Source organism: Podarcis tiliguerta (assembly GCF_965153285.1).
Source record: "Podarcis tiliguerta genome assembly, chromosome: 6".
Classification (NCBI taxonomy): domain Eukaryota; kingdom Metazoa; phylum Chordata; class Lepidosauria; order Squamata; family Lacertidae; genus Podarcis; species Podarcis tiliguerta.
The window spans coordinates 15,581,018-15,595,317 of record NC_139539.1 but is presented as its reverse complement, the minus strand read 5'-3'; the positions used below and the strand labels follow the sequence as shown (position 1 = coordinate 15,595,317).

The following is a 14,300-nucleotide window of genomic DNA, read 5'->3' as shown; positions in this document are numbered from 1 at the left end:
AGTTTTTTGGAGGAAGAAGGCACAAGCCTGAGCTGTACAGCTGCTCTATGTAAGCAAGGCTCTCTTGCCCTGCCCAGGACAGGCGGGGCGCTGTCCCTTTAAGGAGGAGGGTGCCTGGCAAGGCGGTGGGTGGCTGTTTTGCGCGCTCTCTCCGGGCCTGATCAGCCGCCTCCCTTCGCCGGGATCCGTCGGCCGCTTGGGCTGTCAGCCGTGGGAAGCCGGCGCAGCCCCTTCGCGGCCATGCTCCGGCTAGGCCGGCCGTGCGCTCTGCACGCGCTCTGCCCCGGCGGGCTGCTGCAGGTCTGCAGCAGGAGCGCCGCCTCCGGGGAAGCGGTAACCAGCAGCCTCCCGATCGGCCAGGTGCAGCCCAGCCCGGGAGTCGAGAAGCGGGCGCCGCGCAGGACGCACAGGAGGCTCCTGCGGGAAGCGCTGCTGCTCCTGCTGCAGCAGCAGCCGCCAAGCCCCGGGCGCTTCTGGATCCCGGCCGCCGGGGCTGATCTGCGCCGCGGACGAGAGGGCGACCCGTTGCTGCTGCTGCTGACATATCCTCTGCCACAGGCAGAAGGGGAGGCGGGCGGCCCCCGCCAGCTGCTCTCCGAGATCACCCTGTATGCGGTCGGGGGCAGCGGAAGAGGCAGCGGCGGCGGCCTCGGGTCCAGGAAGGTGGGTGAGTCAGCAGCCACCTCGCGCGCTGTGGGTGGTTAAAACGCGGGAGAAACCGCATTTAAATAGGATCCCCCCGCAAACGTGGCCAAGAGTTCCACTGAGCACGAGCAGAGTGTCCTTTCCTAGGATCCAAGACCAGCAGAGGCCTGGTTTAAGGCCTAGGCACATCTCTCTCTCTCTGCAGGGCCTTTTCTGCGGTGGCTCCCCATTTGTGGAATGCTCTCCCCAGTGAATGCTCTCACCTGCAGCCTTCACTACATATATTTAGGCGCCTCTATAACCAGGCCCTCCGGCCTTTTAAATGTGCTTGTAGGAGCGGGTTATTGGTTTTGTTTGACGTTAAGTATTCTGCCATTTCATTTTGTCTTTTTATGCTGTAACACCGCCTTGTGAACTTTGGATGAAGGGCAATATATCCATTCAGTGTCAGATTTACATATAAGCTAAACAAGCTATAGCTTAGGGCCCCACTCTTGGGGGGACCGCAAAAAAAATTGAAGGAAAAAACTGGATGTACGTTTCCAAAATATAAGATCAAATAAAATAAAACCGACATACAGCAACAGTGTTTTGTGTTGTGTAGGCTCCTATGATGTAAGCAATGGGCCCTGCCTGCTAGCCTGCTCCCTAAAATATCACTGGTTTGCTCATTTCTATATATAGGGCGCCTACATTCTGCATGGACTTTGCATTTTGCATGGACTTATCAACAATTACTTTGACAAAATACATATTTTGTTATGTGCAAATGGCTGTAGATACCTATTAGGTTCATAAATTACCATATAGCATATATTCAACACTAAAAACCAGCGACAATTTGTTGTTTGCAAAGGACAGCTGGACATATAAAGGGCCCCATTACCTTCAGTAGCTTAGGTCCTCATCAAACCTAAATCCAGCCCTGTATGCATTTAATTAATAATGATGACGATATTAATATTTGCAGTACTGTTGCCGGATTTAGTGGCTGGGAAATGTAGGCCTGCCCTCTGATTCATAAAGGCACTAAGAATCTACATAGAAGTACTGCATATATTGTTAACCCAGTCTGTGGGTGGGCGGTCTGTGGACATTCAGACTGCTACTCCCATGGTCCCCGGCCATTGCCCCTTCTGGCTGGGGCTGATGGGAGTTGGAGTCTTAGCAACATCAGGAAGTCCAGGCATTGCACAGGCCTCTTGCACAACATTCCTTAGGGCATGAGGGAGGCTGAGGCTTGCAGCAGGCCAGGTGCTTAATAGCAAAACTTTGACTTGCGCTGACAGTTCACCCTGGTGACTGCTCTCTGGTGTACTAGCTCTGTTTTTTCTTCATATCCACCAGAGCCAGCACTTGTCTGTCTTATTTTTATTATCTGTATTACTTGCATATTAATATTATTACTTGTATATCTCCTGCCTTCCCATTGCAGAGCAAAGCCTGAGGCGGCTTTCAACTAACATGTTAAAAACAGCATATGATGCACTTTTTTAAAAAAATGGATCAAGCAGCATCAAAATACAAATTTGATGGTGGTGATATCTGAAAACAAGATTCAGCTGAAGAGCTTGTGAAACAAAATTGTTTTTGCATGGTGACAAAATGCCATTGATGAGGCAAAGTAGATACAGTGGTGCCTCGCAAGACGAAATTAATTCGTTCTGCGAGTTTTTTCGTTCTACGAGTTTTTTCGTCATGCGAAGCACCAATGTGTATTGACGGTTTCCCATAGGAATGCATTTGCGGTTTAAAAAAAAAATGCGCAAGACGTTTCATCTTGCGAAGCAAGCCCATAGGGAAATCCGTCTTGCGAAGCAACTCAGAAAACAGAAAACTCTTTCGTCTTGCGAGTTTTTCGTCTTCCGAGGCATTCGTCTTGCGGGGCACCACTGTATTATGGGGTGAGGAGGCCCAAAGCCTGAGTGCCACTACTAACCATTGAACTTCTGAAGGTCATGGAAGCAGAGAAGAGGCTTCTCCAGTTGTATGAGAGGAAGGGAAGATATCTCAGCCCTAAATAGTTAGGGCTTCTGTGTCTTTGCCTCTCTGTTGCCTATATGCCTGTCCTGTTGTATCAGTCTGTTCTTATCGTTCAGCTGCTTCCTTTCACTCTGTTGCTCTGCTTCTGTACAGCATCTGGAAACCATTGATGCTAAATGTTAAATAACAATGGCCAGGTGCCATGTAAGATTATGTCATCGATCCTGAATCATTACAGGGACATCTACAGGATTTTTTTTTTTTTTAAGAGAGGTTTTGCAATGTTAGACAATTGCTTTTAAAAAGTGTGGGGGGGGGAAGGAATTTGAGGGTTGTGGTTCATCTAGGGATAGTTTATTTCCTTGACATCTGATGGGAGGGCATTCCACGGGGCAGGTGCCATTACCAAGAAGGCCCTCTGCCTGGTTCCCTGTAACCTCACTTCTTGCAGTGAAGGAACTGCCAGAAGGCCCTCGGAGCTGGATCTCAGTGTCCAGGCTGAATGATGGGGGTGGAGACGCTCCTTCAGGTATACTGGGCCGAGGCCATTTAGGGCTTTAAAGGTCAGTACCAACACTTTGAATTGTGCTCAGAAACGTACTGGCAGCCAATGAAGATTTTTCAGGATCAGTGTTATATGGTCTTGACTGTGTTGTAGCTGCCACTGATTTTGATGTGACTTGGGGTTTTTCTAGATTTGCAGTGTTAATCATATCACACCTTCCAATCTATCACACCTTCCGAAATGTTTAGCATGGCACAGTGAGAGCTGAACGGCCTGGGAGGCCAGGGTTCAAATCCACACTCAGCTAAAAGTTCACTGCGTGATCTTGGGTCCGTCACCAACTCTCAGCCTTGTTTAGCAAAAAGTATTCAGCACTGAGGGGCAGAGAGTTGTAGAGACATCTGCTGTAAATTATCGCACATGTTGGCATTAGGTCAGTTGTGCAAAAGAGAGTGATCTTATTTTTACTTCATATGAAATGTATTTCTCAGATTAGTTGTGTGTGAAGCGCATGTGCGTGTGTGGCAGTATGTGAACATTTTCTCTCCCTGATGCCACTATATGCACATGAAGCCGACTAGGCAGAATCTGGGTAGCGCTGTTTTGCATTTGAGTGGCAGGGAGAAGCTGCCAGCTGATGATTTCTGGATGGCAGTTGCCTTATTTTCAAAAATAATCTCACCTAGCACAGCATCCTTTTCTCACAGGGGCTGACCAGATATCTGTGGGAAGGCTGGAAGCTGGACATGGATGCAACAGCACTTTGGACACCTGTGATTCTCAGCAGCTGGTATTCAGAAACATGCTGTCTCCAACAGTAGAGGCAGAACACCGTTAACAGGACTAGTAGCTTTTCCTCCATGTTCAGTCCTCTGTTAAAAACATCAGAGTTGGTGGCCATCCCTGCCCCCTCTGGGAACAAGTTCCGTAGTTTTACTATGAGCTACAGGAATTAAGTGTTTTCTTTTATGTGGCATGAATCTTCCAAAATTCCGCTTCATTGGATATCCATTCAGTTCTAGCATTTTGGGAAAAGGGGCGGGGAGGAAATATCTATCCATTTTCTCCATGCCATGTATAATTTTATAAACTTCTAAACCAGGGTTTCCCAAAATTGGGCCTCCAGCTGTTTCTAGACTACAGTTCCCATCATTCCTGACAGCTAGGGATGATGGGAGTTGTAGTCCAAAAACAGCTGGAGACCCAAGTTTGGGAAACCCTGCTCTAAACTAACCCTTTCTTCATAAGGGAGACGTTCCATCCCCTTTTTTCATTTTGGTTGCCCTTCTCGGAACCTTTTCCACCCCTGCAGCATCCTTTTTGATGATATTTCTTAATTCATTTTCTGATGCATTTTTTTTTTTGTATTTATTTTGTGCAGTTTAAATGTTACAACCAAACTTCTTTTTCTAGAGCTGCGCTTAACGATCCTTGGAAACTTGCCTGGCATGATATATGTATTTTTCTAGAGCTAATGACCCTAGCCCTGAACCGCCCCTTGTGTTCATTATTGACAGAAATCAAAAGGAGCTGTAAGGCTCATTGTCCCTCTTAAATTGCTGCCCTGCTTTTTTCAGCTGGAGGCACTTGATGCCGTTTTGAGCAGAAGTGTTGGAAGAAGAGTCACATAGTGATGGGGAGCTGAATCGCTGCCAGTTCCCATCACTTCAGGTCCTTGACAAAAGTTCCTTTCTCTCCCTATTTTTTTAGACCACCTACAGACTTCTAGGCTTTTATCCATATGCCCTTTTCTTGGTTTGGGTTGAAACACTTCATTTGCACCCTTTGCCTCTTTTAACATTTTCTGATATTACCATGGAAGTGTTTTTAGGGGGCAACATGAGATTAGCAAGTTTCAAATGGCATATTTGGGGGGGGAGGGAGAGCAGGGGGGATTTCTGCAGAAGAAGAAAAAATCTCCCGTTCAAATTCACATTTAATTTTGGGGGGTATCATAAGCCTTTTGCTCAACATCGCATTTTTAAGCCAGCCCCTTGCCCCAAAACAAAATATAAAACTTAGAGGTGCCAACAAAGAAAGATCAGTCTAGGCTGCTACCCTATACCAAGTAAGCTCATTAAACCGAATGGGACTCATCTGTGAGAGGATGTATATGGGATTCTGCTGTTCGTTGATTAATTTTCTTTCTTTTAAAGGAATATTACATTTTTTTCGATATAATACACAAAGGTTGCCAAGCATTGTTTGGGTGAACTTGATATTTCCCTTTTTTTCATTGCATGTTACAGCAACACCAAAATACCATCCTATTAAATCAACCTGTTTTTCATCCTCATCTCCGCTATGTAAAACTGGCTTCTACCAATTAAATCAAAAGCTTCAGTTGATCGACCTATTAAGATTAGCTTGCAGGGTAGGCAGCAGAGATCACGGCACTTTCAGGAGGGCGTATCTTCTAGGTATCGTCTAGCAAGTTCAATGTGCCAAAACGATATACGAAAAATAGATGTGGGCATGGCGGGTTTGCATTTTGGGTTAGGTGGACACGGCGGGGTGAACAGAATGGCATAGGGCTAACAAAGGACTGGAGGTGGTGAAAGGGAGAGCAACGGCTCATTTTGAAAAAGAGGCTCTGAGATCCAGTTTGCCAGAAATCCACACGCGGAACCATAAGAAGAGTCCTTCTGGATCAGACCTAAGATCCGTCTAGTCCAGGATCCTGAGACAGGGTTGTAGCTCCCTGGAAGCATCTGCTTTTTCATGCAGAAGCTCTCACGTTTATTAATTATTATTATTATTATTATATTTATTTATACCCAGCCCATCTGGCTGGGTTGCCCAAGCCACTCTGGGTGGCTCCCGACACATAAAAACATAATAAAACATCAAACATTAATAATAACAGTCTGATCCAATACAAAAAAAGTTCAAACTCAAAGGCTGGGAATAGTTCTGAAGACAGTACTATGGACCAATGGTCTGTCTTGGTGTAAGGCAACTTCCTGTGTTCTTGTTCTCACAGTGGCCAGGCCAACCACAAGTGCCTATGGGACGCCCACAAACAGGAGTTGAGGGCCACGGGACTTTTCCTACTTAACGACCCCTGACCATTAGGTCCAGTCGTGACCAACTCTGGGGTTGCGGCGCTCATCTCGCTTTACTGGCTGAGGGAGCCGGCGTACAGCTTCCGGGTCATGTGGCCAGCATGACTAAGCCGCTTCTGGCGAACCAGAGCAGCACACGGAAACGCCGTTTACCTTCCCACCAGAGCAGTACCTATTTATCTACTTGCACTTTGATGTGCTTTCGAACTGCTAGGTTGGCAGGAGCAGGGACCGAGCAACGAGAGCTCACCCCGTTGCGGGGATTCAAACTGCCGACCTTCTGATCGGCAAGCCCTAGGCTCTGTGGTTTAACCCATGGCTTCAAGTTGCAAGAAGGGAGATTCCAACTAAACAACACAAAGAACTTTCCAATGGTAATAGCTGTCCGATAGTGGAATGGACTCCCTCAGAAGGTTGTGGACTCTCCTTCCTTGGAGGTTTTTAAGCAGAGATTGGATGGACATCTGTCATGGATGCTTTAGCTGAGATTCCTGCATGGCAGGGGGTTGGACTGGATGACCCTTGGGTCCCTTCCAACTCTATAATTCTATGGTTCTACTGCCTCCAACAATGGAGATGGAGCGCAGCTATCATGACGAGTAGCCATTGAGCTAGTGTTGTCTGTTATCCTTCATTCAAAGGTGACCTCAGCAGCAAGAGAAATGTAATCTGTACACGCCCGGGGAGTTGCAAAATGCCTACCAAAAAGGTGAGGCATGGTTTGGGGAGATAATATGAGGAGAGGGTGAAGTAAGAGCTCTTTCTTCTGGCTTCCTCCTCCCTCTGGCCTGCCTGCCGGTTATCCAAACAGCCGCCAACGAGCACACACAGAACAAAGGCCCCAAAACAAAATGCACAACATTGTATTGATTATCTTCAAGCTTCGCTCCCTGTTGAGCAAAAGCCAAATTGTGTCCCAGTCAGGCGCAGCCACAGCCAGTCTCATTGTCAAATGGAAAAGCATTTTCTCTCACTTCATGCCTCTCCTCGTGACTGTTTTAAGCGTCTGCAAACTATCCCAGCCTCCTTTGTTTGTGTGTGCTGTTTCCTTTTGTATCCCCCCCCCCCCAATTATTATGCCAAATCAAAACAAATTAGCCTTTCTCCAGTTCTCTTGGCTAGGGTTTTGTTGCTCACCAAATGCATAAGAAGCTTGGGTGCTCAGAAGTGAAAGGGAGGGGGGAACATGGCCTGACCACGCAAAGCTGTTGTCGCCTTGCAAGTGATCCACCAAGCTGAACATAGCCCAGAAGCTCACCAAAGACATTCAGAAGATAGGAAGCTGCCTTAAATTCAGCTAGAGCGTGTTGCCAATAACGCCAGGGTTGCAGGTTTGATCCCCGTAAGGGACAGCTGCATATTCCTGCTGTCACGGTCCGGTTCATGGGCGATCGAAGTCCCGGCAGGGGACGTCAGGACCAGGGGCAAGATGGCGGGGTGGGAGCAGGAAGAGGGGTCCAGAAGCCAGGAGTCAGGAAGCCAAGAGTCAGAGGGTCAGATCGCCGGGAGTCACAAAGTCAAGGGTCCAAGGATCAAGAAGCAGGGAGTCAAGAAGCTGAGGTTCAAGGATCAGGAAGCAAGAAGCCAAACACAGCAAGGCAGGAAACGTGTTGCTGTGGCAAAGAGCCGAAGGGAAATGCTGACCTTATATCCCTTCCCAGCTCTTGCCACCAGGTGCTGTGAGTTACCAATCAGCCACACATGTGAGGCTGCGCCTTGCCTCTTCAGAACAAACTTAGGAAGGCCCCAGTCCTGCAAAGTCCTGTCGGTCACAAGGCCTGGCTCCTGCACGCACTCCTGACACCTGCATTGCAAGGGGTTGGGCCAGATGATCCAACTCTATGAATCTATGAGTCAGGCCATTGGTCAATCTAGTAGAGGGATAGGGAACCTCAAGGCTGGGCTGCGATGGGGGTCAAATGCAACCCTCTATCTGGCCCTTGGCTCCCCAAGCTGCATCCCCTCCTCAACCAGACACTCCATCAGCCCTATTTCATACCTTTCCAGAGGGTTTTTTTTCCTGGCTGGAAAGTGTCCTTGAATTCTGATAATGCTTCTTGATTGCCTGGATGGAAGTCAGAGGTGTGTGTAGAAGCTGGTTACTGTACCACTTTTGCCTCTGGTCTCACCCACCACTGGCATTTGGACCAGTTTGAAATGTGGCCTCTGTCTGGAAAAAAAAGATTTTCCCACCCCTCATCTATCCCAAAATATATCACGGCCCAAATACTTCAAAAAGTGCCTCTCCAGTATGTTCCAACCATTGAGATCGTCAGAGGGGAACCTTCTTAGGGTGCTATCATATAGTGATGACGGAGAGCCTTCTCAGTTGTGGCACCCTCCCTGTGGAACTCTCTGCCACTGGAGGTCCATCAGCTCTCTTCAGTTTCATCGTGCCAAAGCTATGCCTCTGCACTCTGCACTAGAGGCCTTCCTGGCACATGTCACCAGTTCGTTTCGGGAAAATTCAGTTTGTATGGGATCGTTTATGTCTTGCTGTTTTAAGGCAGAAGTGTTTCGATTTTATTTTGCTCTTCATGTATTTGACAGCCTGGGACATGAGGGCCAGGCCACCGTGATCCAGGACCCTCTGTTTAGTGCGCAGTGGACCTGTAGGATGAACTGTCAGAAGCCCCTAGAATGCTGTACATAACCCAGAGGTGGTGTGGTCCCTGGAGTCCCAGCTGGGTCGCAAAAACAATCTCCTTGTCAGCCTTTTAAAAAGAGCCCTCTTCTATCTACTCAGAATAATCTCTTTCCCTGCACCATTTGGGAGGTTGTGGGAGCGATCCACTCTGGGCGCTCAAGGTCTACTACATTTCCTTTTTTTCCTGGCTCCCAATATATTGTTTCTTTCCGTATTTCCACCACCTTCTCTCCCATTAAAAAAGGGGCAGGATTTGTTCTCTCGGCTCCACTTTTCCGCCCCGCAAATTCCTTATGCAATGGAGAGGCAAGGAATTTGCTCATGTCCTCCCCCTGGAATCTGGGAGTTCTAAACCTGTTCTTCCAGCAAAACAAACAAACACCCTGAACCTGTAGCGCCATTTTAAGGCTCACAGATTTGTAACTGATTTACGGTAAATGTTAAGCCTCTAAGGTGCCACAGCCCTTGTTGTTTTCACTGCAGTACTATAGGACGCAGTACTAACAGAGCTTCCCCTCTGGAATTTGTTCTCCCAGATCTGCTTTTATTAGTTGCAGTCGTTTCACCAGCCTAGCAAAGCATATTGTCAGCAAGCAATTGCCAGCAATTCCCCAGTGGTCCCTTTCCTGAGTTTTGTTGCAAACGTGCATATTGCACAACATCACGGGAGCTGAAAATGCTGGTATTTATACCGGGATGAATTATTTCAAGTCTCTAAATAGCTTTCTGCTTGCCTGCAGCAGTACAGTACTCCTAGGATTTGCACATGTCAGCAGAGCCAGCTGAAGCTTGAACTGAAAGTTACTATGCCATAATCAACATAGATTCAGATTCTATAGCTTAGAATAATTGAATTGCAGCGTTGGAAGGGACCCCAATGGTCATCAAGTCCAACCCCTGCAAATGCAGGAATCCTGCCCATAGCTGTCCCGCGGACGGGGGCTCAAACCACCACCCTTCTGATTAACAGCTAGATGCACTGACTGACCCATTGTGCCACTGGAGTCTCTCTGAAATATGACCCATGTGCTTCTCACTTGTAAAAGTAGGAAGTTGAAGACTTAGAAATACTGTGGTTTTCAGTTTGTGATCGAGTTGCCTTACACAGAGTCAGGTACATAGAACAAGGGTCTTTAAAAACTCTGTTCGTGTACAGAGGCCTTCCAAAGTTTGGACAGAAGTCTTTCCCAGTGTTGCCACTTAAGATTCTTTAAATTGAAGACTGGACCTTCTTTTTGCAAAGCACACATTCTGTGGCCTTGGAGCAGAGGCAAAAATGTCAGGCCATTGGTTCATCTTGCTGAGTTGGATAGTTCAGAAATGTATGTGAAGAATGTGCTCTTTTCTTCCAAATGATGGTCGGCCACCATATTCTTGTGGGTGTTTTACAACACCCCTGTAAAAAGGTCATGCATTTCATAGACCGGTTATTAGAACTGAAAGAGGGTGAATTGTTGAAGAACACACAGTGAGTCTGGGCCAATTCTCTATGTACTTTATCCACAATCATTTCTTTCTCTCATTAGAAGCATGTCACCATCTCTCAGCTTCATGGTCCCAGTTGTAGTACGGGAATGACCATCAGTTTTGCAGCATTAAGAAGACTGTACAGCTACACATGAACAGTGTGTCCTCCTTGGACAACTGACCATCTTTCACAGCCTTTTACTCATTGCATGTTCACATCAAAATACAGTGTGGTACCTAGTTATGACTATTTTTCAAAGAGCATTATAGTATCTTTTGAGCATCAACAAATATGTGTAGTACTCTGCAGTAGGTACCCTTCACTGGGATAAGAGGGTGGTTCTTCTGAAGCAGCAAGCTATCAGTAACTTATAGCATCTTATTATACACATTGTTTGAAATCAGATGTAGTATAAACATTGCTTGAAAAGTTCCATTGGAAAAAAGAAACTAGTTCAACTTTATCCCGTCCAAAAAGGTACTAGTTCGTTTGTCCTTTTACAAAATAATTGAGTTCAAGTTCATAAAAAGTTTATCCTTGGCAAAACAAAAAGAGTGTTCAGAATGTTACAAGCTGAAATATAGGGTCCAAATGGAAGCCAGGGGGCACACATAAGTAGTAAAGTGTCTGACAGAATGTCAACAGGTGAAGTTTTCCTCATAAATGTGCTTCCATACTAGGTTTACTTTATTTAATTTGTGCCAGCCACACAGCTGTTAAAGGCACAAGGCAACATTTTCTTTGTTGTTGTAGTTCTTCCTACAAGATACTCCTTTTGGAAGAGAGCAGATATTTTCAGCAAGGAAGATACAGGAAAAGCCTCTTTTTCCTTCTTTCTAATTGCTTAGCCATATTAATTGACTAAGCATCCTTAGAAGCAACAACAGCTCCATATCTGCCTGATAAGCCTTAGAACATTGTCTCCACACTTTGCTTTCTAACTTTGTTCAAGTGACTTAGCTTTCTTTCCCTTTCTTTTTCTCAATTTAAAAGAAAGAGTCTGGGCCTCCTTTGGGGGGGGGGGGGGATTGGCCGTGAAGATGAACTAGAAATCATTCCATGTTCTACCTCCCAGATTAATTCACCTGGTAATTAAGGGAACTACTTTCAGGTGTAGTGCAATGAATTTTGTTCAACTGAAGTAGTTCATTCCAAGCACTGAATAGGCATGATGAACATCACCATTGTAATTTTTAAAATTTGTATACTGCCCTTCATCCACAGATCCCAGGGCGGTTCACAGCATAAAAATACAATATAATACATATGAACGATGCAGGTAAGAAATAGGAAAACTGTGGTGCACACAGACTATATTGTAGCATTTGAACAGAGCACTCTATGAACTAAACTTTGCACTTTCAGTGAAATGCTCAATCACTCTAGAAACATATTTTAATGAGCACCCATTCCCCCCACTATACATAGGAGACTGGTGAAACTGCAGGAAACGACCATTCAGATCCTAGCCAGGAGAATGGAAAGAAACCTAACAAATCCCAGCAGCTGAAGAAAGTTTTTAAGGAATATGGAGCTGTAGGAGTTGTATTCCATGTTGGGATTTCTTTGATGTCTCTAGGAATGTTCTATCTAGCCGTGTCAAGGTATGTTTTCCATACTATTTGTAATTGGGTTTGGTGTGGCGAGGACTTGATACAATGTCACATATAACATGGGATATTTATGGCTGTTGGATATAAAAATTGATTTGCTGGATCAAAGAGAGATCCATCCAGTCAAGCATTTGGTTTCCAACAACGGACAGCAAGATCCCTGTAGAAGTTTTTTTAGCATGGAATTAAGATGCCCATTTCTTGTAGTTTGTCCCCAGCATTCGACATTCAAGAAACACTAGGCTGTGTCCAGCTAACTTTCACCCAGAGTGCAACCACTTAAATTAATGAACCTAAGTTAGTTGTGCTCATTTTCAGTGGGTCTACTCTAAGTAAGACCTGCATTAGCTATAACCCACTGCTTTTTAGATATTATGCATACCCATCGATTCCCCTCCCCCATGCAGAGAATCTCCATATAGTTGTCATTTTTAAAGCCATCTAAGCCTCCTTAAGAGGTAGATTTGTTGATCAGCCCCTTTACATGTTCCTCCCCTGTAAAGTATTACTTTGATCAGGTCTTTGTAATAGTTGTACTGGCCAACTTGTATGTGAGAGAAGCAACTCAGGTATAAAATTGTACTTTGAATACAAATTGGGTCCAGCTCCTAAGCCACCACTCTGTAGTGCCTCCACTTGATGGGCCTTGGAATTAATACAACACATCTGAAGTCTGTCCATACTAGATCTAAACTGATGCCCATCATGAAATATTGCAGTAGCAAAAAAACACTTTGGAAAATCCATGCTTGTTTTTGTAATGTTACTAAGCTAAGTTGTGGTTTGTTTTCACCCCCTTTTAGTGGAGTGGACATGACTGCCATCCTCTCCAAGTTGGGATTTGATGAAGCTCTTGTGCAATCCAAGTTGGCCGCTGGGACGAGTACTTTTGTTTTGGCCTACGCTATCCACAAACTGTTTGCTCCAGTCCGCATCAGCATCACCTTAGTCTCTGTGCCATTACTTGTGCGATATTTTCGGAAGATAGGTTTCTTCAAACCTCCGACTCCAAATCCATGATTAAATCATCACTGGAAGAAAAACAAGGCTGCCACCTCAGTTAATATAAAATATAAAATGTTTTTAAATTGCTGCACCCTGGTGGTGCCTGTGCAGATTCCTGTAATACCACCTTTGCATTGTATATTCATGGTGGAGGGAGGGGAAGTGCTTTTTCCTGATAAACTACTTCACAAAAACTGATTACCTATGTTTTTTCCTCAAGTCCTGTGCCAGCCCAGAGGGGCAGGTGTTCTAATAACAATTATACGGGTACTTTTAGGAAGATAGGAAACTGCCTTATTACAGTAACTTAGACCATTGCCCAGTATTGTCTGTGGGACCAGCAGTGCCTCTAAGACAGTAGTCTTTTACCTCACTTTCTAGCTGCTTTTAACTGGAGTTGCCAGGGGTTGATCTTGAAACCTTCTGCAAAAGCATATACTGATACAGTTGAACTTTGGTTCCTCTCCTTATACAGACACCTGTATAAACTTTCTGGTATAAGCTTTGTGGACTAAAACCTCATCTCATTAAATGCATGACACCTCCATTGGTGGATGCATGTATACATATGCATATAAACATATATGCATTCAGACATAAATGCAAATGGGAGATGGCATACATCTAACAAAGTGGGTTTTAATCCACAAATTTATGTATATATGCACATGTGTGCGCACAGGCACATGCAAAGATGGAAAATTTAATACAGGGGTCACCAACCCACAGTCCGGGGCCAGATAGGAACCCCCTGCAGGAACCCCCTTCCGGGTCGGAGCAGTACCGGAAATAGCTTGTGTGCATGCGCATGGGCCTCCTCCAACCTGTATGTGCACCAGAAATAGCGTTTGTGCACACATACAGGTGCGCGCTCCCCCACCCTCTGTGCAGTCGTCGCTGGAGACACCGGCCCAAGGCAAGGAAAGCTTGGAGACCCCTGATTTAAGATGTCTGCGGACTATAATTCTAATAGCAAACTCTAGTGTTTAGTGCCAACATGAGTGTAGGCTAGAATGGGCTGCTAGGTAATGAGGTATCATCATGCCTGGAGGAATTCCAGGGTTTTCAGAAATACAAGAATTTGTAAAAATCTGAAGCAGGTCAATAAAACTGGGCCTAGGCAGTAGCCACATGTTGCCTGTCAACTGAAAATGACTAGGGTAAGGGGCAGTGGATCACCCTATTTAAAGGGAAGGACTGGAAGGAATGCTGAACTGGTATACTCTTCAGGTGAGGTGACTGTTACCAATAATTGTATTGCCTTCGATGATGGGTTTGTTTGTATTTGTATTGGGTACTTCTCTTTCTCAGGTGTTCTCCCACTTGACCAAGTCTAATATTCTATATTGCCATCACTAGTAATAGTCAA

General features: G+C 45.6%; 1 protein-coding gene across 1 annotated transcript; it reads left to right on the top strand.

Annotated features, from left to right (window-relative positions):
- Positions 1 to 80: 80 nt before the first annotated feature.
- On the top strand, positions 81 to 13,129 carry FAM210B (family with sequence similarity 210 member B). The gene is made up of 3 exons (XM_083447105.1): positions 81 to 663; positions 11,742 to 11,917; positions 12,730 to 13,129. Exons 1-3 carry the CDS (start codon positions 241 to 243, stop codon positions 12,944 to 12,946), a joined length of 816 nt encoding a protein of 271 aa, XP_083303231.1. The 5' UTR covers positions 81 to 240; the 3' UTR covers positions 12,947 to 13,129.
- Positions 13,130 to 14,300: the final 1,171 nt, after the last annotated feature.

Bases quoted from the DNA above. Each gene is read 5' to 3' on its own strand.
- FAM210B (XM_083447105.1), top strand. From the start codon at position 241: ATGCTCCGGCTAGGCCGGCCGTGCGCTCTGCACGCGCTCTGCCCCGGC. The intron at 664-11,741 runs GTGGGTGAGTCA...CACTATACATAG, and splicing joins GCGGCCTCGGGTCCAGGAAG to GAGACTGGTGAAACTGCAGG. The intron at 11,918-12,729 runs GTATGTTTTCCA...ACCCCCTTTTAG, and splicing joins TTCTATCTAGCCGTGTCAAG to TGGAGTGGACATGACTGCCA.